The 24,564-nt window shown below is 41.5% G+C and overlaps 1 protein-coding gene across 1 annotated transcript in view; it reads left to right on the top strand.

Moving 5' to 3' along the window:
- The window catches only part of MPDZ (multiple PDZ domain crumbs cell polarity complex component), a 798,673-nt gene that overhangs the window by 65,596 nt on the left and 708,513 nt on the right, over positions 1–24,564 (top strand). Inside the window, exons 3-7 of the mRNA XM_085633687.1 lie at positions 2,061–2,227; positions 4,416–4,637; positions 8,872–9,011; positions 9,439–9,652; positions 24,355–24,483. Of these exons, the coding sequence (XP_085489813.1) occupies positions 2,061–2,227; positions 4,416–4,637; positions 8,872–9,011; positions 9,439–9,652; positions 24,355–24,483 (872 nt within the window). The remainder of the gene's footprint in view (positions 1–2,060; positions 2,228–4,415; positions 4,638–8,871; positions 9,012–9,438; positions 9,653–24,354; positions 24,484–24,564) is intronic.

The raw sequence follows: 24,564 nt of genomic DNA, 5'->3' as shown, positions 1-24,564 counted from the left end.
GAAAACCTACCAGCCTCTGGTGTGCTCGCTGACTGGTTTCTGCCAGCCTGGCACCCGAGACATCAAACCGGAGGTTTCACAGTGAATGAATTGAAACTGGTGCTCGCAGACAGAGAACCGAATTCCCGGGGCAACTATAAAAGTGTGATTAAACATTAAATATAATCTGAGGATGTCTGACTGTGAGGTCACTAAAAGTAATCTAGGTGATATTGGCCTTCTACTATAGACTTGCTTCTTTGAATATGTTGAGAAGGTACCCACTGTAGAAATACCCCTAAATGACCAGTGAATAACTTTAGGGGTCGGGTTTCTCTAATGGTAAAAATAGAGACTAAAACAAACACTGAGCCAGCAAAACCCAAACAATCTGAATGCAGGTAAGTAATTCATAAAGCCATCTCCCCAGGTGACTATCAAAACAAATATCAATCCAGCAGAGAAGATTGAGGACATCAATGATGTTAAAGCTCACTGCAAATGGAGCATATGGGGAAATAAATCCCACATAAACCCTCTGGAACTATGAGCAATGTTTTTGGGGCTCAAGATGTTCCCAAATAAATGTGCATTATGTCTGTCAGACTACTCTATACTGAAGCACATAATTTATGGCATTGAGCCATGTAAGGAAACATGTTACTGCTGAGCTATTTCACAGACGACCTGAGTCAAACCATGTCAGAGCCACAGGTATGCGCTGCAACTACAAAAGCTGACATTTACACTTGGTTGACCATCTAGATCAAGTATGATGTTGGTGTGTTCCCTGTACAGTAATATGTTAGAAAGTGATCATAGACAAATAAGATATACAGAAATCAGTAGAACTAATGAAAATGAGTTGACAAAGCTAGAGCCAGACAGCTATCTGCACTTAAGATGGCAGCTGAAGCTAATTTCCCACAGGGACTGTTCCTGAATTCATCGTTTCTTCACTTGAGAAACATAAAAAAAAATACCAGCTCGGCTGAAATCAGGCATTGTAGCACACCCTTGTTGCGCTAAGTGTCTCTGGTGGGAGTTCAGTGATGAAGCTTGCCACCAAGTAGGTTAGTGGGTGAGAGGTGTTTTTAAAAAAAAACTAAAAGTGTTTTTTTCACAGGGACGTGTGAAGGACATCTCAAGCAGACAGACAAAAAAAGTATGGTAGCATGCTTGCTTTTCTTTGTTGAATGTGTACCAACTCTTTCAGGATTTGATACTACACATTGGTTCGAACTGTAATTGATGTCATGGACCACAGATATATTCTTCTGCGAATCACTAGCAATGGAGGGGAATGCCCATTCCATCTACTCTTTGACAAATAATTTTCAAAGATACAAACACATTTGCAAGTTGCAGTGTACCTTTGCTACACTGTAACTTTCGGTTTTGCAAAAACATATGCTTTTTAACAGTAAAATCTTTCACAAGTCCAAATGATTTCTTTTGCAAGGGGTGGGGAGGGGATGCAGAACTGCCTTCTAAGGCACCCTTCAGATTTGTGATATATTCCTAACCAAACAGAAGATTTTCGCAAGAACACCTCTGCTAGAGTTTATTTTGGAGTATTTGTTTATCTTCCGGTAACCTCTAATAAATTGTAGATGTTCAGGTATTCTGTCAGTAAACTTTGTCACAGAAACAGATTTGAAGAGCTATGTATTTATGAGTGATATATAGAAAACATACTGTAAGAAGAAAACAATCAATTCATTAAGCAACAAAGTGTTGCTTCAAAATCCAAGACCATAATTATGTAAAGAATGTGTAATTTTCAGTCAGTGATTGTTGGGCAAATGGCATCACCACAGCGGTTAAGCCTTACTTCTTGTTATTGTAATGAAATAAGAAACTAGCTACTTTGTTCACACAAGAGTGAATTAATTGGGGAGTGGGGAGGGTGTAGTAGGAAATAATTCAGAAGAATTAACTGCATGATTTCATTTCATAATTTTTTTTATGGATCATTTTTTATTCATCTTTAATATCAACAGCTCGAATAAAATACGCCTTTTTATATAATATTTTGGTCTTGGAACTTGATGCTGATGCTTGTTTTCTGTGTGCTGCAGATACACAGCGTGCCCTGCAGGCAGTGGAGCGCCTGCAGGAAAAGGTACGGGAACGGGGTGATGTCACGAATGAGGAGAAGCTGAGTCTGCTTAAATCGGTGTTACAGAGTCCCCTATTCAGCCAGATTCTGACGCTTCAAACATCCTTTCAGCAACTGAGAGAACAGGTAGGATAATGAAATAACTCCTAATACAGTGTTTAAATGCTTTTGTTGAAGCAATGTTTGCACACTTCTGTGTCCTGTCCTTTTTTTCAGACTGCCCTGAGTCGTTGGTTGTGTACTTCAAACTCCTTAGATTTGTTATGTAGCCAGATAAATATTTTTTTATCAGTGCAGCCAGGGTAGTTCATTGATTCAGCCCTCACATACACCAATTTGAATGCTCTATATCCAAATGGAAACATAAAGATATATTAAAATTCCTAACAAAATGTCTTTCTCAACACTTTGTTGCTTTTTCAGTCTGATAAATACGTCCTAGCATGCCTCACACACTAGCATTGCCCTCAATGCCTATTTTGTCAATTCTAAATAATGCTATTTTATAATATATAATATAATATTTATGTACATTCATATATTACAGGCTTAAGTTTACTTTTCTTTTGATGACAGGTAATGACCCACGTTCTGCAGGAAAAAGTTACAAAACCATACATTTTCTGGATATACACATGCTAATGAATCAATCAGTGTATGTTAGACTGATTAGTGAGGCAAGTGACTTTGCAAAGCACAGGAGTCTTTTCTTTAGTGTCACTGTCAAGAAAACTGACATTCTGCTGTCATTTTGTAGTGGTGCAGGAATGGAACTAGCCACCATCTTCAATGCAGGTTCAAAGTTCGGGGATAACAATGGTGTAGGTTTATAACTTGTTTGTGTCTCTTGAGTGTGATAAGACAAAATGATCAATTTTTTTACAATCTTTAAGAATAGCTATTTTGGTGAGCCCGTCATTGGGACTGATATCAATCAAATGACTGTAGGTAAACAGAAAAATCCTCTACACCTTATGCATTCTGATGATGGGTTTCCCCTTGCCCTTTCTCTCATGTGCTTGCCATGCTGTTTTTAAAGTTTTTTATTGCATTTCCAAGATAATTATGTTTTACTGATACCTCATCATTCTATACAATTCTGTAGGGGAAGAAAGGCCATATACTTATTCTTCAGCATATCTTGCTTACGAATCCCATCTGCCAAATAAGGTGTAACTCTAGCCAAGCAAAATGGCTCTCATGGCAAAAGAGCCAGCGATCCCCATTCGACCACAAACCCATAATTTGTCTCTGGATTGGGATTATAATTAGTCTATAGCTGGCAAATGGCTTAATCTTTAGTGATACGCTGAAAAAGAGTAACAGGATGCACAACTACTTTTACTAATTTTGTCAAAAGCTGAATAGTGACGTGCTGATTGAGCTGTGGTATGCCCCAAAATCCACGGATGTATGATGAACAGTGTCAGTGACATGTGTCTTGCGCGCCATTCAGTCGCGCAGCCTAGTACGAGAATCATTTCTCTCAACAAACCAGTCTTGTACATTTAAATCCAACATTTTGGATTTAAATGTACAAGACTGGCAGCAAGTTAATTTCTGGCTGTTAGACACTTCACACAGTAAATGGAAACCAGAGAGCAGTTTCCGGAGATATATGCCATGATTTCGATCCAGCATTCTAAAGTAAAAATATTCTGTTTCTAACCTTTACACCTAGAAGATCTTAATATATTTGATATATTAAGGGAATTTGGAAGTTTAGAAGCAGTTTTAGTCAAAGGTGTTGGCGGAAGAAGTACACCTACAATACTCCTAATGAATCTCTACTCGTGACCACAATCAACTTACCTCTTCAAATCCTCTTTGTTCTCGAACGTCCCTCATGCCTCCTGTTTCTGACACTATTACCTCTGTGTGCTGTCTGTCATCTCCCCTCAAGTATTAATTACCTGCCCCCCCCCTCTACCTTCTCAATTTGCAGGTCCTCCTTAGATGCCTTATCTATCCATGTTTACCATTTTTCATTTCCTACAGAAGTTCTTCCCTTGTATTCTTTTATCCTCTCACTTGTTTATCCTTTAAAGCACTTGTGCGATGCTTTGTAGTAATTTGTTTTCTTCTTGCACAATACAGGCACATATATTAGTGTACAAATGCTTTATTATGTGTCTAAAAAAATATTTATTTTCTTACAAGTATATTGTGAAAAAGATTTCATGGTATGTTGGACAATGTGATTGTGTCTTAATCAAGTTAGTAATTATTTCTGATTTGTTTTGTTTCTGTGCTAGTGATGTTTCTTACATAGGTGGAATTGTGATGCCTAACCTAAAACACAAATTGTTTCTAGGTCAACACAACTCCTCCATTAAGATCAAACAGTGATTTTGGCCACTCTCCTCACCATGCTACCATTGCTGACTCAGTCCTTCAAAATGAGTCTTATTCCTTGGCCCAGCAGAACGGTAGCCATGTTAATTCACCAGCGGAATCTGAAAGGTCAACTTCTCCCCAGATGAATGGTAAACCTTCCAGTGAAGAGTTCGAAGAAATTATCAAGAAAATGTCCCAGGTAAGAGAGTAAATGGCTTAGTTACTTGTTAGTAACTTTCATTATTCCAAGTCTGAGTTCTGTACATAATAGTCACTATAGAGTGAGCACAAGTGCTCATGATGGATACAGGTAACATATTTGTTCTCTTATTAAACAAAGATCCTTTTTCCTTCAAAAGTTAGAGAGTGAATTTTACTTCTTGATTTTACCTTAATTTTTTTAATGAGCACGGGTGCGTTCCCTTGCCATGAAACATGAGTCACCTTCTTCATACTCCTGATTAATGCCAAGATCAGAGGAGAATAATTTCTTGGTGACTGGATGGGGTAAAAACTCAGGACTGCATTGAGGAAGACATAGTTATGGATTCATAATCATTGCAATTCATTATCAAGGTCATTACCAAACCAATCTTTTTAATCTATACCCTAAGTTTAACTGGCCTTCAGACATGGATAGTTTAAACAGACCGAAGCTCTTATCAGTGCACCACCAGTGCATTTCTACTCTGCAAAAAACAAAACAAAAAAAAAAACATGTTTATAACATAAGTGTTTGGGATGCTTTCAACAAAATCACTTTACCTGGCAGCCTGCACTGATATTCTATACTGAATATGAAATTTGCTAGGCAAAGCTCAAGTGACTGCCCTGTAGTTATCACTCAATGAGACCCTAAAGGCACTGCCATCCCCTTTTTTGGCCTCCACCATATTCCTGTGAGGACCTCCATGACCATCTAGCATGCCATTATGATGGCCAGCCAGGTCCAATGGCAGTAGATACTTTATTACCCTTTGTCGAAAGGCATTTGAGTCATAAATGGATAATCTGAATTACCGAATGGATGAGTATAGTCCAGTCAGGCAAGCTAGTCTTTCTGTTAAATGCCTCCAGATTGCATAGCTTTTTTTCCCCGAAAAGTAATTCTCCAAGGCTCTGATGGTCCCATTAAAACACCTGTAACATTATTGCAACATCCTAAGAGGATAGAGGTTAATGGAGCACTGATCTAGAATCCTGGAATATGCGTAAAACGTGCTACTAACGTTTAACGGAATAATGATACAGGAAAATCCTTTCAGGAATATATTGGAAACAATGATAGGACCACAAATGTGTTACAGTTGTGCGAATGAAGCCCACTGAATGTGCACCATCTGGCATAATGTGTCAATATTGCAAAAATCGCTTCATTTGCAGGTACCTAGAAGCCCAACTGCATATGAACCCGCCTTAGAAGAAACATTTCCTTTGTTTTCAATTCCAAAGCTATTCTGCAAAGATGTCAGACATCCATCAGAAGAAAAACTGTGTGGAGAAGCTGGTATTTGAACTTCAACAACTGGCGGAGTTTGGCAGCCAATAATACATGCCGCAGAGTAGTAACCATATTCTGAAGAGCCAATATTAGCCAACTAGAATGAAGTGTCTCTCTGAAGTACCTTTAAGGGCATCAGAATTGGATACTAGGCATAAATAAATCTTCCCAGCAATTTGGCTGCCCCAGAAGGAAGGAGCTGAGAGCAGCGTTGCCTGCGATGGGACACATTGCACTGCAAGCCCTGGTCACTGCCACAGGTTCACAATGTCTGACAGGAAGGCTGCAATCAAGAATGCAGACCTGTCTGAGGTTGTGCATCAAGACGCCGTTGACTGTGCCACACAGGCCATGAAAATGTACAACATTGAGAAGGACATTGCAGCCCACATCAAGAAGGAATTTGACAAGAAATACAGTCCGACCTGGCACTGCATATTTGGAATAGTCCCAGCCACTTAAAGATTAAGGGCCTGATTATGGGTTTGGCGGTCCATAGCACTGCCAAACTCGAGGTGGAAGTGCTGTGGCGGTCGGGGACCACCACACCAGTGGTCCGACCTCTATATTACGAGTACAGCAGTCGAACCTCCAGGGGACTGCTGAAACCATCAAGGATCCGTGATCCCTGTCGGTCTGACGGTGGTCTGGGGAAGCAAGATGCTTGGCGGTTCCGCTGCGGCACCGCCAAGCACATAACAACTTTCCCCAGTGCCAGCCTTTTCATGGGGGTGGGACCCACCATGAAAAGGCTCACAGTTGGGCCCGCTCCCACACTACCAAACTTCTAATCAGACCCTAAGCCACTCATTCTCAAAGTTCTGGGCAAAACCACTCCATACACATGTCAAGGAGAAGAAAGTTTTTCATGACTATAAAGTTGTCCTAATACCAAATGGAAGGTGTGAGGGCAAAGCTAATAATCCACTGAGGAAAGGACTAACCCTATTTAGTTGTGCTTGAACACCATACCTCCCTAGTATATGTGTGATAAGAGACAACAAATGTTGTTTGTCCATAGGGCTAGCTGCTGGGCCCCATCCATACGTTTGGACAAGCTAATCACACATGGTCCCAGTCCTGGGATTAGGCTACACATGTGTATAGTCTGACTAAGGCTGCTGACCTTGAAGGAGAGTACAAAGCTGATGATGGCCATGAAATACCACTAATCAACTCTCTCCATTTGGCAAACCAAACTGCATAAACCTGGTGCCTCATCCCCTTCATTGATATGCCCTCTAGTGTTGCAATCTGGATATGCTTTCCTGTGAAACTAAGAGTAACAGTGCAGCCACTATAACACTTTTTTTAAAATCCAGACTACAGTGGACGTGGACGTGTGGGTAACCATGAAACATGCTTATGCTTCTTTAAGCGTGAATATATCTGTAAGTGTAAGTGGGAGCATTACTGTGTGCCAACTGGGGTCCAACTAAGTAATCACTGATATACCTTTAATTGACTGCTCCTAGATATTGGAATACAGGACTCTTTTCAAATCATTTCTTTAAGTAACACACTTACGCTGCTACATGAATTTATAGATTGCACATGCTTTATCTATTCTGTTTTGATATGGTTTCTCGGTGATATATGTAAAGTCTGGATGTAAATTTCAATAGACATTATTGACATGAGAGGGATGTAATGAAATGCGCTTCTCTTGTAGACTACAATTTCAATAGAGAAGGTGTTGTATGTATGGTAAACTTTGAAACATTATTGAATGTGGGTGATTTAGTCCTATAAACAGGTCCTGATGTAACTGCAAACGGTGCAGTGAAACATGTCAACATTTTAAAATAGCATTTGTTTTTGATTCACTTTTTTGTATTTTTTATAGGTGCCAGCACATGGGGAAAGTGATAGCCAGACACATATTTTTAACACTTTAGGTTAGTCTTGTGACTGGAATTCTTAGCTGTACCTCATGCTGAGTGGTGATGAGTAGGGTCTCTTTGGCATAAAGCATAAAATAGTCACACTGTTTCTTGAACTGCCTACTTTGGTATTGAGTTAACACAGATGAAGAGAAATTTTGGAAACTGGTTTAATGTGGTTCTGTACCCATGTGTGCTCCTATGAGATATTTTCTCATTTTTATAAAATCTTTTGATATCATTTTTCAGAGGTTATCACTACTGATTGGCAGAGGACACACACTAATTTTGACCTCTCTTATTCATACTTATTTTAAACATCGAGTATAGCAGCGTTAGATGCATTTCTCTTTCTGATACCAGATATTTACTAAAAGAGTAGCATGATAAAAAACACAGATTGAAATATGCTGTTTTCCTGCAGAGGCTATTTGCTAACATTTCCTGATACCTTGCCTATGACCTGGATCAACGACTTACGTCTCCGTTCTTTAGCACCATTAGATTTTAAGATACAAAAACGTGTGCACCCTATATTTCATACTTCTCATGAATGTGCTATGAGCTCATGTTTGTCTCTAGGTCCTGAATCTGTCTAAAATGTATGTTCTGCATATACAGTTATGTGCTTCACAGGTTACTTTATAACTAATGGAAGTCTCCTTCAGTTTGTCCTGATTCTTCCGTTTGTTTTCAGGAGTGCTCTTGATCTCTGGAACAAGATGATATTAGAGGATTGTTGATTGTCTCCGTTATTTTACCTAAATATGTCCCACAGACTTCAAGAATGTATGTTTCTATTACATCCATTAATTAAAATAGTATTCAGTGTATTTCTTTAGAAAATTACTGTATTTGTGCATTTTACTTCAGGCTCTTTGACACCACCTAACAAGAACACACACAGAAAAACCGGGCGGTGTTAGAATTAAATATTGGATTTGGAATGCAGAATGAATCCAAAAGCTCAAAACTCTGATTTATAATAGTTGAGTTTTGTCTTGATCAATTGCATTTCAATTATTTTATTTTACATTTTTGTTTGACAGGGTCGTCACGTGGAGACGGTAGAGCTTGTAAAACCCCCAAGTGGTGGCCTGGGATTCAGTGTGGTAGGCCTGAAGAGTGAGAACAGGGGAGAATTGGGAATATTTGTGCAGGAAATTCAAGAAGGCAGTGTATCACACAGGTGAGGCTAATGCCGTTTTATATATTGATATTTTCATTAGGACACTGGTGTTCAAATTGTTTCTGTTTGTTTCAGGGCTTTTGTGACAACAAATTTGTTTTTAGGATGTCATACTGTATCCAAGCTTCTAAAAAAAATTCATATTTTGCACACTCTTATAACTCATGCTAGTCTAAGACGGAAACCACAATCAAGTGATTTCCCAAATATAAAAGACTTTGCAATGTGATCTAAGAACAAATCAGGCTGTATGGGAGGAAAAGAATAAATGTCTTTTATATTAGTCTCTTAAAATACAATCTAATTGACCACAATACATTTAATGTGCACCATGTTTGAATGGTTTGCTTCCTGCAAAGGAAAAATTATGTCTAAACATATTTGCACTTCAGTAATCTAAACATTTTGATTTATGCTTTTTTCATAGAGATGGAAGGCTAAAGGAAGTAGATCAGATCCTCTCCATTAATGGGCAACCCCTTGATCAGTCCATTACCCACCACCAGGCTATTGGCATACTCCAAAGAGCAAAAGACTATGTACAGCTTGTTGTTGCCCGGGGTCCACTGCCCCAGCTTACGAGTCCGGTTATCTCACGATCTCCATCTGCTGCCAGCACCGTCTCTGCTCACTCCAATCCTGTAAGTAGAGCTTCTAGGAAACTGAACTGATGGATTTGCATTGCAACTATGAGGTCTATGGGAACACATTATCTCTTTACTTTCAACCGGACGTTTCAGCTGCTGAAAACAGCTTTGCCCCCCTCCCCTACTAGTCACAGCAGCAGTGAAGCATGGCCTGAGATTTGATACTTCCATTTAATACAGTCATCATGTTTTCCAGAATAATTTTGCTTCCCAAAAATTATCTATTGTTAAGTAACTGCTGTCTGAAAATGAGTAGAAAGTGTATGCTCTCTCAGAGGGGTTGTCTAATCGTAATCTATTTGTTGAGTTAAGTCATTTTTAGGTCTCGACTGAGACAGCGCTTTAGCGCTGCTCTGGCGAGACTTATAGTAAGCGAGTTTTGGAAGTGCAAACAGTGGCTTTTCAGGCCTCCAAATACAGTGCATGTGCGCCGGGCGCGCGCACCATTTGGCAGCCTGAAAAGCACTGTCTGATCACTTGCTTTGATGTCCTCAGTGAGCCGCGCGGCCACTGAGGACATCAAAGTGCACACCATTTGCCACCCCCTTGTTTTTATTTCTTTGTCGCGCTGATTCGAGCTCCCTTGCGTGTGGAAAGTTGTTCCTGCCGCAGCGCAGCACCTTCACTCATCTCCGCAACCCCCTCCCTCTGCTTGCCCGCCCCCACTACCCCCGCTAGATCGCCACTTTCATCCCAAATCCCCGTCACTGCTTGTCGTTCTGTTTTATGCTTTAGTTTCGCCCACTTTCTGCTCCCCACTGCCTTGTTTTGTCTCTGTTCCCATTCTCCTAACGCTTAGTTGTTTGTCTTCCAGCTTTCCCTCCTCCCATTGCTCCTCCAGCTGAAAGTGCCTTCCCCGTTGTATGTCTCAGCTGTTGTTGTTACATGAGTCGGTCTGGGGCGCTGATGCCAGACAACGGAATTAACAACATCATGGTGTCTTTCCTTCGCGTTCAAATGTACCATTGTTTAAGACTTGTTAATGGTGGCTGCAGGGCATGCCCAAGGATATAAATAACGTCACAAGAACGTGTTGATTCTGGCCAAACCTGTTCCTGTATAATTACTCTACATTCAAGCACATTGGGCTTTACCGAGTGACGTGCTAAGGGCCGCCTCACCAGCCCCTTTTGACCCCGCCCCCTCTCCTCACTCCTGCAGTGCCCTCACCGCTCTCTCTGCTGTCGCCATGCTGGAGTCCGTAGGTCAGCGTTGGCCGTTCCGAATGCCCCCATCGCTGTTTGAATTATTTTAATGTACTTTGCATTGTTTTTGCTTCAAGCCGCTCCACTTTGCCCAGCCTGGCACCTTCACTCATCTCTGTAACCTACTCCCACAACGCTGCTTAAGGACACAGACTGATCTACGGTATGTGATGCAACTGCATTTCCTCTGTTAGCGCCGCAGAGTCATCAGCAGCTTTAGGTCGCTTTCGACAAAACAGGAGGTGATAAAAGAAACTACCAGTGTAAGAACATGCACAAGTAACTCTACGGTTCGTCTGCCCCACCATCCATTCCCGGTGCAGACAGAATAGTTACTAAACATTATGTCTGTGCTACGTACATAACTCTGCCTTATTAAAATAATTTCCATTTTATATAGCGCTTGCTACAGTTTTGTCTTTTCATTGCGCTGCAAACAGCATGCGTTAATATTACAGGTGACAATAATACTTCATGGATCGACTTCAGATAGATTTAAGGTGAGTGAGGCCCGTCGGAGTTAAACATATTCTGCCCCGAATCTTCAGGAGGGGGCGTGAAGTTTAAACGTTCGACGAAGCCCCCACAACTATACATATGAGAGGAAAAAACACACTTTGTGGATCGGACACCGTACCCTCGAATGTTATGTTCTAACACTAAACCTTCTTTCGTTTGGGCTCATAGTTCAAAACTTCTGTGCAAGCGCACCAAGAGACCATGTCTGATGAAAGAGGCTCTAGAAATAAAGGACAACATGACATTGTTGGTTATTACATTTCACTTCAATTCTCTGATACTACAGTCCCTCTCGAGTACCAAAGGATAAAATAAGGAGATGGCGCGGTCGGCAGACAGTGCTTTCTAACATTACTTACACATACCTAATAATTCTGCCGTCTTCTGGATCAGTGGTTAGCAGTTTTCCTAATAAAATCATTTGCCATTTCCACTTGTTTCCCCCACCATAATTATTTAAAGCACGAAGTACTCATTTGATTCCTCAAACCATGGGCTGCAGAAAGTTCAGTGGTTTAATACACCTCAGCCTTTCACCCTCTGGAGCTAGATAACATGAGTACGAAATAGTTTATAACGCCTGTTTTCTTTTAAAATAACATGAGGCACTTCCATTTCACGTGCGCCCAACAAAATGCTCAAAATATGAACATGGGTGATCGCAATAATTGTTTTCCAAAGCGCTACAAAGCAGCAGTGGGTAGCAGGCACTATTTGTGAGCACACTAGTGTAAGCGCCGCTTTTCAGTTGCTTGCAGTGACTTTAAAGAAAGAAACGTGACATAACGAGGCCTAGAGGTGAGCCACACAAACCTGGGATATTCTTTAGTGAGGCCAGAGTGCCATAACTCATGTGCAGCAAGCAGCAGCCACGCGCTGATCACGAAATTCCCCGGCTTTATTCTGAGCCTGTATTCCCCAAATGTTATATACTGAATATGTTAAATATGTTCGACCTCTGTGTGTTTCAGAGGCAGTGACATAACTGTGCCTCTTTTACTGCAAAAACAACAGTTGATGGACAGAATGCAGAGCAATGTCATACATTCATCCCAGTACAGAGATCTGGGCCTAAATCCATTTGTGTTTTTTGCTCACCATGCCATTTCAGTTTGAACCCAGCCATATGCAAATCAGTCTTGACCCTGTGCCTCATGGGAACAGTCCAGCCCGAACTGCCAAGCCAGGTCCTCCCTGAACTGAAAACAAGCATCCTAGGACGGGTTTCGGGGTTTCATCCCTCTTCAGCCAGGATAGCTTGATTCCAGTGGCATGGAGAGCACGGGACTCACGTCTGAGCATACCCGCCCCACTCGGGTGACAAATGCAACAAGCATTTGCAATGCAATAGGTCTCGCATTTACGTGAGTTTGAGCTATTGACATTGCAAATAACTATGCCTTTTATTTTTGTTTTCGTTTTAAAAACATAAATAAAAGGCATTGTCATTTACAATGCCAATAGCTTATACTCATTTAACTGCGAGACCTATTGCATTGCAAATGCTTGTTATTAACATCTCGTCTTTCCTACTTATTTATCATAATCTAACATAGATGCAGATTTGTCACGATCATCATTTAGGACAACATTAAAGCCCCTTACTATTAATATTCTATTATTGTTTATGGCTACGGATACATGTTTCTTGCTTATGTCTCCCACATGTTCAGCGTTTAATTATTAGGATAATATATATTGTTTAAATGTTATATTTTTGTCATTGATTCATATTTAAATGTGACTTTTATGCTAAGTTCCATCATAGAGCATTGACAAAGTCAATGATCATTGGACATTTTATTTTAGTTAGAGAATACATGCAGGTTGCTTACAGTCCCAAATAACACAGATATTACTTAATGTATGAACATTTTGTTTAGTGTTGTGAATTAATGAACTGGTCTGTGGACAGCCCTATCACCATGAAACAAACGTAATTAAGAAATATGTTCAGTTTGTAGAGCGGTATTTTTTGCACACTTGTATATTCTAATTCTGCTTCCATTCTCTCCCTGCAAAAATGTGAAAAAACCTAAAACATGAGAAAGTGACTACCTGTTGAATTCAATTGAAGTATGCATTTAGTTGGACTGTTAATAATTTATGAAATGACAACAAATACACTTGAAATGTAAGAAACTTTTCAGTGTAATAAAAAATGTAAACTGAGCTTTCAATATAATAGGAATCCATATCAGAGTAAACATGCAGTTAAAACGAATAAGGGACAAAATATTTATAAACTACCTTGTACGGAGTTGATGATACTCTAGGGGAAGAATAGTTTCTCAACTCTCTTGGAAACTTGATGTTTAGAAAAAACAACAATCTTAGATATGAAGAACTGTAATACGTGCCTTGCTATAATCCACAATAATTTTTCTATTGCATACTTTTGCAAATCAACATTTGACCTTCTAAAATATTTTGAATATTCTTGATGGGAAAATTAAAGCTATGAGGATTTGAGGCCGAATACCTTCAACAGCTACAGCAGTTAAGAATTCAGAGATGGTTCAGTAATGCAAGTGCAACTAATACATACATTTTCTAAATCTAGAAGAAATTGTGCAGCAGAGTTAAGCTTTGCTTCCACAGTGTCATTAACATTGAATATGTAGGCAATAAATGACAAAAACAATAATTAAATGTATTTGTTATGCCATATAACAAATATTAACTATTATAAGCAGCTAATTGAGTGAACTTATATAAGTGCATAGTCATGGAGATGCCCAGCTGTTTATATTCTGAGTTACTTAGGTCATTCAAAGAGACCCCCACATAATGTTCTTCTAGTCTCAGGTAGACTAGGAGTGGTTGATTTTCCCAGAAGCTTTTTATCCTGTTTGGGTTTGCTTTAAATTACAGGTTCCAGAAGTGCAAGGTTTTCAGATCTCTGCATGTATCCCTAGATATCTTTAAATCCTAACTTCGAGTTGTGCATGCCTGGTCCGTGGAGCCATTTATCAGTGAGATAACGGAGCTTAAACTTAATCCAGATGAAACCTGAAGCAAATGGATTTTTTTTAATTTAAATTGTGGAGATCATTATGCAAGAAGACGTGTAAGAGATGAGGGAGGATGTGAGTTCTATGCAAGTAATAAGTACCAAAACCCTGTCAGGCCAAACAAATTTCAATAATTTAAATTTGGGTTGAATCATGGTAGCTATGGCACAAAACAGATAAGATTCACTTAGGGAATGTGCAAAGTATTTATCAACACTAACATAGTTAAAAAGTAAAAACACAACTCAATAAAACTCTCTCACCCAAATTCTAAAAATAAAGACAAATTTAATCAGAAAAATGACACCAAAACCACTAAAATCCAATAAGGGGGACTAGAGATATATCTACTTAAAAAGAAAAACAATTAAGGCAAAAAAAACAGTCAGAAATTACTGTTAATGAATGACCAAGACCTTGGCACAGTGTCAGGTCGGCTTCGATGGAGTGGAGGTCCGATACACCAAGTGGTTCTTCCTGTCCATAGTTTGTACCTTCTGACTTTGGACCTGATTTAGATCTCGGCGAACGGGTCACTTCGTCACAATGGTGACAAATATCCTGTGAGCCGGTATATAAATCCCATTGTATATAATGGGATTGATATTTTGGCGGACCGGATATCCTTCACCGTTGTTATGGAGTAGCCAGTCTGCTAAGATCTAAATCAGGCCCTTTGTCTTTTTTTTTCAAAATCTTCCAGTGGCGTAAGGTTGCAGGCTGCATCCAATGAAATCTTCTCCTATTCGGATAGCTACAGGACGAAGCGCTGCTGAAGCTGTTGGTTTCGGCTGGAAAGTTCAAATTTCGCAGCTGCCTACTTCTCTCATTAGGTGAACACTTTTCCCACCTTCACCCATTCAAGATCTCTGCCTTCAAACTTAGTCTTTTTCTTGGAGATCAGATCTTCCAGCGAGGCAAACCTGAAGCTGCAGTGGACAAAGTCCTTCTGAAATTGGACACCTTGGCCGCGTGGTCCCACTGAAGCTCTGGAGGGCTGGAAGACCCACACATTTTCAGTCTTTCTACGCTGTTCCTTTTAGCCTATTCTAGGGCTCCCAGGGCCTCAAGGACAGCACTTTGGGTCTAGGACACACACACCAGCGACGGCTAGCTGCAAGGTCAAGTTACAGTTACAACTGGTCCACTGGTCACTCCAGGAAAAATGCCTCTTGCAGCTTTTTATGTCCCTGTAGCCAAACAGGATGTCTGCCAACTGACCTAATTAGCCCTCTGAGGTAACAGGCAGAGAAAGTATACCTTTTGAAAAGTTACTTTTTGTGTATATTTATCAAAACCCAACTTCACCATTGATTTCGATTTTTAATAAATATTAAGAACAGTAGTTGAACCATTGCTGTTGCATTTTCCAGACCAAAAATATTGAATGAATACATCAACAGTACTTTAGCTTTTTCATTATAGAACCAGTTCTGACAGTGAAAATAGCTTCTGGAGGCTAGTCACTGTAGTAACATGCAAATATCGAATTCTTACAGGTTCCGCTTTTAAATAACAGGCACTCTACCTCCTAGGCTACAAGGCCTACTCACACTGGCGTAATGTAAGTTGAGGGGGGCCCCCTTCAAGGTACATAAAGGGGCCCCCACTCCGTATTTACTATGGAGCTCTCAGGACTGAGTACGGTGCTGAGGGGGCCCCCTGCAGCTCGGGCCCCCCCGCACCGCGGGGGCTGCGGGGCCCTGTGTTACGCCCCTGCTACTCAGGAGTGACTTACTTAATATTTAAAAGTACGGTTTCCCTCCTACTAAACGGTTTATTTTGATAGTTGCAGGTTTAAAAGCTGCAGGGGTCAGACTGCACATGTAAACGTGAAGCCATGTTGTCTTATTCAGCCTATTGAATGGCACAATAATTGCTGTAGTCCACAGGTGACATTTAACTTTATATGCCATTGGTGTATTTTCTTACACTAAATACAGTGGCCTTGCTGGGAAGTTAACTATAGCAACTGGGCATATGCCAATTTGACTGTGTTTTAGGGGTCAGTGCACATACAGTGTAGCCTGGACAGCAGTACCCCAGTGTGCAGTGTGGGTGTGACTATGAAAGAAAAAAGGCACTTTCTCACAATTGTTTTCAAGAGGTTAGTCTTTCTGCCTCTAAGCCTGGACAATAGCATAAAAGGTGCTTGATAGATTCATTGTTGTAGTTGCAGAGTGTGCAGTGCAATGGTTCATTAGAGTATTTAGACCATTCTTGCTCTGTTCTCTTTAATTGAGACTAGCAGGAAACGCATTCTGGTGATGTCATGTTTGGAGGCCTTGTTTAATGATTCTTTTAAATAGTATTTGCTTTGAAAGTATGCTATAAGATTTGCTTTTTAAAGTGCCTTTTCTAACTTGCAAGTGTTCTGCAAAGTCATTGGCAAGAGAGATGAATAGAACCTGTGTTTTTTTTAAAAATCACACTTCCGAATAGATTTTTATTTGTTATTTCCCTGAATAATGTTCATGTCATGTCCAACCTCTGATTGTGAGGTCTAAATATTTAGCCCAGAAGTTACAGTTTGCATGTTCTCCTGTATAATTGGTTGTAAAAAAAAAAGATTAGATAGCCTTTTGTGTGTTTATATGGTGACAACATTTAATTAAGGCAGCTTTGCTTGCAAGATCTAAAAATCTTTCTAGAAACCTTGCTTTATAACTGATCCAAAACAGGTGTACAATTTGCAGGGAAGGCATGCTGAGCACAGGTTAATGTTGCCAAAAATCCTACTCTAATAACATTAAGAATTGCATTGGCAGAGGTGCTGTGCAGTTTTGTTGTTATTCAACATAATGCAAAAGTTAGGCAGCCCCTTGACTTTTAACGTTGGATAAGTGAAGTCTTGAGGAACAGCTATCATTTAAACAGGCCGATAAATAAATAAATCAAGAGATATAGCTAAAAGTGGAGGAACCAAGATGCTGGAGCTATTTGCCCTTGTTTATATTTGTCTCAATGGCCATAACCCTGGTTTTAGACTCATTGGACACAAATGTACTTAATAGATTATATAAATTAAATTAGTTTAGAGCTCTCTAATGACCTATTTGAGTTTTGTCAAGTATGACATATATTTATCGGAAGAAACTAAAACTTGTGCAGTTAAGTAACTTCAGGCCACGAGCTTTAGTTTCTTAACATAAGTACAACTATATGTATAACTGCTGAATTTCAATAGTTTTGTGTGGGTAAATGTCAACCTAACTAAAACGTCACTGTAACTATTGTTTTTTGCCAGTGAGTATTTATATATATATATATATATATATATTACCTACTGGCGGTCGCCAGTAGGTAGTTATAGTTAGGACCACGTTTCCATAGGAAATCTGCAACATTCTATTTTGAATAACTTTGGCGCCGGTCGACGAATCCTCGCGAATTTTTCAAAATAGGTGGGGCGCTACGCTCCGCTGCTACCCTGAAAGTCTCGGGGGGATTCGTCAAGCGGGGGCTGAGATAAAAGGGGGGTCCCAAAACGGTGTAAAATGGTGTAAATCTGTTCAGTAGATTCTGAGAAAATAGCCTTTAAATCAATATATATATCTGAGCCAGCTTACGGTGCGCTTACGGTACGCTTACCGTACGCGTACGGTGGCGTGCGCGAGCGTGATTATGATTGGCTCTTAGATCTTAGTACACTTTCGAATCGGCCGAAACCAGGAAGCGGCGGCCGCCATTTTCTCTCTCGCACTGAGAGAGATGATTAACAAACAAAGCACAAAAACATTTAAAGGGGCTGTTTTGACAGCTCCCACACACACATAGCCATGTACAGGGAGTCCCCAAAGATCCCCCAAGGCCAAAAACGGAATTTTTATTTTTTCGCCAAATTCGCCGATTACGCTTACCGTACGCGTACGGTAAAAAAATATTAAAAAAAATAAAATATCCACACTAACCCCACCCCGTGTGCAATTGGTGACCGAAGGTCACCATTTGTGCATGGCTTATCACACAAGTAAAAAACGAAAAGATTAAAAAAAAAAATATTAAAAAAAAAAATTATCCACACTCTCTCCACCCCGAGTGCAAATGGTGCCCGAAGGGCACCATTTGTGCATGGCTTATAACTACTGCGAAAAATTAAAATATTACCTTTAAAAATGAAGTGCATCATATGTCCTCCATGTGCGCACGGTGCGCGAAGCGCATTGTGCGTACATGGCCCATCTAGCGTAACGTGGGCACGCGGTGCGCGTAGCGCACCGCGTGCCCACCGTGCGTGCACGGCACTAACTGCGTAAAGTGGGCGCGCGGTGCGCGAAGCGCACCGCATGCTCACTGTGCGCGCACGGAACAAACTGCGTTAAGTGGGCGCGCACGCCACGAATGGCGTAAAGTAACTTAGCATTTAAAAAAACGTACAAATTCACTGAAAAAAACATAGGTTTCACACACGTTATAGTTAGGAATTAGCATTTAAAAAACCTTGCAAATTCACTGAAAAAACCATAGGTTTCACACATGTTATAGTTAGCGGAAATTTTACTGATAAAAAACCAATGAAATTCCCCCGTTATAGTTAGTGCAGGCAACTATAACTCACGCGACCGCAATCTTCTGCTGATGACATATGTGTCTTTATGAAAAGAAAATATTTGTAATATATGTATAGCTAAAAATGTATGGAAGAAGACATGGGTAAATAAGTGTCTAAATACAGTATTAGCATCAGAGGAGGATTGCGGTCGCGTGAGTTATAGTTGCCTGCACTAACTATAACGGGGGAATTTCATTGGTTTTTTATCAGTAAAATTTCCGCTAACTATAACATGTGTGAAACCTATGGTTTTTTCAGTGAATTTGCAAGGTTTTTTAAATGCTAATTCCTAACTATAACGTGTGTGAAACCTATGGTTTTTTCAGTGAATATATATATATATATATATATATATATATTCACTTAAAAAACCATAGGTTTCACACATGTTATAGTTAGCTGGACATTTCCCTCGTAAAAAACCAATGAAATTCCCCCGTTATAGTTAGTAAAGGGAACTATAACTCACGCGACCGCAATCCACTGCTGATGACGTCAGATATTACATCACTGTATTTATTCACTTATTTACCCATTTTTCTTTCCTTTAACCTTTAGCTATACATATTTAATAAATATTTATTTTACAGAAAGACACATATGTCATCAGTGATGTAATATCAGACGTCATCAGCAGTGGATTGCGGTCGCGTGAGTTATAGTTCCCTTTACTAACTATAACGGGGGAATTTCATTGGTTTTTTACGAGGGAAATGTCCAGCTAACTATAACATGTGTGAAACCTATGGTTTTTTAAGTGAATTAGCAAGGTTTTTTAAATGCTAATTCCTAACTATAACGTGTGTGAAACCTATGGTTTTTTCTGTGAATTTGTACGGTTTTTTAAATGCTAAGTTATGTATTGATTATTTAAATGTTTTCTTTTTTAAGGTTTTTCACCGTGCGCGCTCTGTGGGCGCTCGGTGCGCTTCGCGCACCACGCGCCCACGTTACGCCGTTCGCGTAATTTTCACGTTTCTACCGTGCGCACACGGTAAGCGCACTCCGCGATTTTTCGTAAAAATATAAAAAACATTTATGGCCCTTGGGGGTCCTTTGGGGACCCCCTGACAATAGCTAGGGCGTCAGGAACTGTCCACCCTGCCCCCTTTTCATGTTCTCCACCTTTATTTTTCACCTCCCTCGGACTGCGAGAGACAAAATGGTGGCCGACACTTCCTGGTTTCGACCGATTCGAATGTTTACTAAGATCTAACAACCAATCAGAATTGCGCTCGTGCACGGCAGGGTGCGCTTACCGTACGCGCACGGTGCGGGCCTATAGATATATATATGCTATTTTCACAGAAAATACTGAACAGATTTACACCAGACCTTCAAAAGGCACATCCCTGACCTGAGGACTACCTCTCTGCCAAATTTCAAGGTTTTCTGTTCAGCCGTTCGGGCTGTAGCGCGGACTAAAGGTCCTATGGGAAAATGCATGGGGAAAACGCGTTTTGGGACCCCCCCTTTTTCTCAGCCCCCGCATGACGAATCCCCCCGAGACTTTCAGGGAAGGAGTGGAGCGGAGCGCCCCACCTATTTTGAAAATTTCGCGAGGATTCGTCAATCGACACAAAAGTTATTCCAAATAGAATGTTGAGGATTTCCTATGGCAACACGGTCCTAACTATAACTATCTACTTGGCGACCGCCAGTAGATAATACATATATAGGTGCTTGTGCGTTATATGTGTGTGTGTGTATATGTACTGCCTCTTCACAGTCACCAGTAGGTAGTTATAGTTAGGACCTAGTTTCCATAGGAAAAGTGTTTTTTGACTTGCCTAAATCTTTGGCGCCGGTTGATGATTCTTCACTATATTTCCCCCAAAAAAGTGTGCCGGTGATACTTGTTGAGCATGGAAAGTTTTGGGGTGATCCGTGTAGTGGGGGGTGAGAAAAAAAAGGAGGGGGTCAAAAAACATGCAATTCCCATAGGACCTCTAGAAACGGCTACAGCCTGAACTGCTGAATGGAATTACACCAAATTTGGCAGGAAGGTAGATGTTGGTTCAGGGAAGGGCCTTTTCGGGATTTGATGTAAGTCCGTTCAGTAGTTGTAGAGATATTAACCAAAATCTAAATTTGTATACATAGGGACGTTGAGGATCTGTGAGTGACCACTCCCCATCTCGTGCTGAGATTTGATTGGGACTCGGCTTGAACCGAGCCCCAGTAACAATGTTTAAAAAGAAGAAAAGGGGGCAGGGTAGAATTCCCTGACCCCCTAGGCCTCTTGGGGGAGGAGGAAGGTCCCACAGGGACCCTGCAGGGACAAAAAAGCATTTGTTTGTAAAAATAAAAATAAATGAAGCTTGGACTCCCAGACTTTGTTAGTTATTGCCCCCCTGTGGGGCAGGTCCCGGGGCCATTTTTATAATAAGGGGGGGGAGAGTACGGGCCCCCCTTCCTGGGGCTTATCAATGCCCCGGGACCACCACCTCTCTTAGGCTTATTTATTTTAAAATGGGGGGGACCCCCGAGTCCTGGGGACCCCCACCTCCCTGAAGCCACATACCAAAATGAAATCGGGGGGCCTCTTCTACCCCAACGTGCCCCAGGGACCACCACCTCCCTTGGGCTAAAGCATTATTAAATGGGTGGGCCTCTCGGACCCCCCTGGGTCCTGTGGGCCACCACCTCCCTGGGGCCACATGCCAAAATGAAATTGGGGGGAGGGGCTCTTGTACCCCCGCGTGCTCCAGAGACCATCGCCTCCCCGGAGCTAATATATTATTAAATGGGGGGCCTCCTGGACCCCCCGTGCCCCCTGGAGCAATTAATGATCCTGGGGACCGCCATCCCCCAGGGCCGGCTCCTGCTATGTCCCAGGGTGCCCATCCCCAGGACATAGCTGTTTACTGTGGCTTGGTGGGAGCTTTACTGCTCCACCAAGCCACACCAAGCGCTTCGCTTCCAGCAAGCAAGAGCATGAAAAATGCTCTCGCTTGCTGGAAGCAGAGCAGAATTGCTTTTAGACAGGGGGAGCTGCCTTTCCAGCAGCTCCCTATGTATAAAAGCAATTATTGCTCTCGCAATGATGATCCCCCTGCAGTCCCCAACAGGTGTGATTGGGTGCCCTGGGTGGGACCAGGGCACCCACAATAGAGACGGGCTTTGGGGGATGAGGGGTTCCTGGTGGAAGAATTGACCCATGGAGGTGGCCCACGTTGCACCCTCCCTATTACATATAGGCCTGGCCCTGGGAGATGGGGCCCCCGGGGCTGAAAGCAGCCTGGGGATGGGAGGCCACACCACCCTATCCCTAAAAAAAGAAAATGAAATAATGTAATAAAAGCCCGCCCGACAAGTCGCCGGAGGCCACGCCCCCTTTCTCTAACACTCTGCAAACGTGCCTCTTGGCACGCTACTATTTGGGGCATGAAGTCCCCTTGGCTCTTGAGAGTCCTTGGGGGCCAACTACCCCTTCTGTTACCTCCAAAGTGGGATTGGTGAGCGGTTGCTGGAGGCCCGCCGCCTTTCTTCACCACTCTCCAAACACGCCTTCTGGTGCACTTCTGGTTGTAGGATTAAGTCCCTTTGGATGCTGAGGGTCCTTGGGGGCCCAGAACCCCTCCTGTTACCTCCAGTAAGTTTCACACTGCAGGATTGCTGTCAGCTGGTAGGAGGCCCCGCCCCTTTGCTCCACAACTCTGCAAACGCAACTACTGGGTAGAAAAAACATAGAAATTCACTTAAAAAGCCAAAGGTTACAGGGACGTTATAGTTAGGAAATAGAACTTAAAAAACCTTAAAAATTCACTAAAAAAACAAAGCTTACAGGGACTTTATAGTTAGGAAAAAGAATTAAAAACAATATAGGAATTCACTGAATAAACGAAAGGTTACAGGGACGTTATTGTTGGGCTCAGATTTCACCCGTACAAAACCATAGAAATTCCCCAGTTATAGTTACCTGAGCTAACTAACTTACACCCTTCTCAATACACTGCTTATGACCTCACATATTGCATTACTTATGACATGGTCAGTGACAGCACTCATGACATTTCAAATGACATCGCTGATCACATCATCCACAGAATCACTCACAGACCCACTCACATCCCCATACAACCTCCCGTACGCTCACACACCCACACGACCACTCACATATCCACTCACAAACCTGTATTAGTACTCAGACACCTACTGACACCATATCCATTCAGACTCATACCAGTAATCACACACCCACTCCATAGAGCCACTCACACACATACTCCCTTACTCACACAGCCACTAACTCAACCATTCACTCATCCACCCATACAGCCACTCATACAACCAGTCACTAACACTCACAGCCACCCACACAGCCATACACTTACCCATACAGCTACTCACACACACTCACCTATACAGCCACTCACACACCCATACAGCCTCTCATACAAGCACTCACACACACATTCACTCACATAACCACTTAATTCCCTTTCTCACATCTATACAAGCACTCTCATATTGTTCACTCACCTATACAGTAATTCTCACAGACACTCTCTAATAAAACCATTCACACACCAACTCACTTAACCAAACACTCATTGGAACAGCCACTCACTCACCCATGCAGTCACTTATAAACACCCAGCCACTCAGTCATGCAGACACCTACCCCCCACTCACTCACCCAGTCATTCACACAGCCACTCACTCACCCATACAGCTACTGACACACCCACTCAATCAGCAACAAGCCACTCACTGACCAACTCGCTAACCCACACAGCTACTCACATACTTATTTATACACCCCTACAGCCACTCACACACCAATACAGCCACTCACACACCCTCAAAACCACTCACACACCCATACAACCACGCCGATACCTACTCACATACCCATACAACCACTGACACATGCACTCACACACCTACAGACCTAATCAGAAATCCACTCACTCATGCATGCACTCATACACCCATACAGCCACTCACACACTGATACAGTCACACACCCACTCAGATCGCACATGCTAGAGATAGTATCACTCAGTAGTGCAACTAATATACTAATCTAACTTTTGTAGTAGGTTACTATATATGTTTAACACCCATAAACTCTTAAAAACACTCACTTGATGTCATCACTGATGTCATGATTGATGTTATTTGAGATGCCATCAGTGATCTCACTGACCATGCCAGAAAACCCATCCTTTCCAAGGTATGCGAGACAGACATTTCCTTTTGTGTAATCTCAAAATAATGAGTGTAGGTGATTGGGCTATATCTTTGTATAGCAGGATGGAGTCGTAATGGAGATGTTAGGTGCTCACCATGGGCTTAAGTGAGTTCTGGTGCCTGGAATATGAGGGAGTGTGTTTGTCTGTGTATATATTAGGCCTAAGCTGAGTATTATGTGATAATTCTGCATATGTTTTCCTTTAGGTTCACTGGCAGCACGTGGAGACAATTGAGCTTGTGAATGATGGATCTGGTCTAGGATTTGGCATTGTAGGAGGCAAATCAACTGGAGTGATTGTGAAAACCATTCTACCAGGAGGTGTAGCAGATCAGGTAGACAACACTAACCTTGATGTTTACTTTTGCAAATTAGTTTTTCTTCTGTGGACCTTATTGTGTTCTGCCTAACATTTA

The sequence above is a fragment of the Triturus cristatus genome, chromosome 2_1, assembly GCF_964204655.1.
Source record: "Triturus cristatus chromosome 2_1, aTriCri1.1, whole genome shotgun sequence".
Taxonomy (NCBI): Eukaryota; Metazoa; Chordata; class Amphibia; order Caudata; family Salamandridae; genus Triturus; species Triturus cristatus.
The sequence above is the reverse complement of the archived record's forward strand: the minus strand, read 5'-3'. Positions and strand labels throughout refer to the sequence as shown.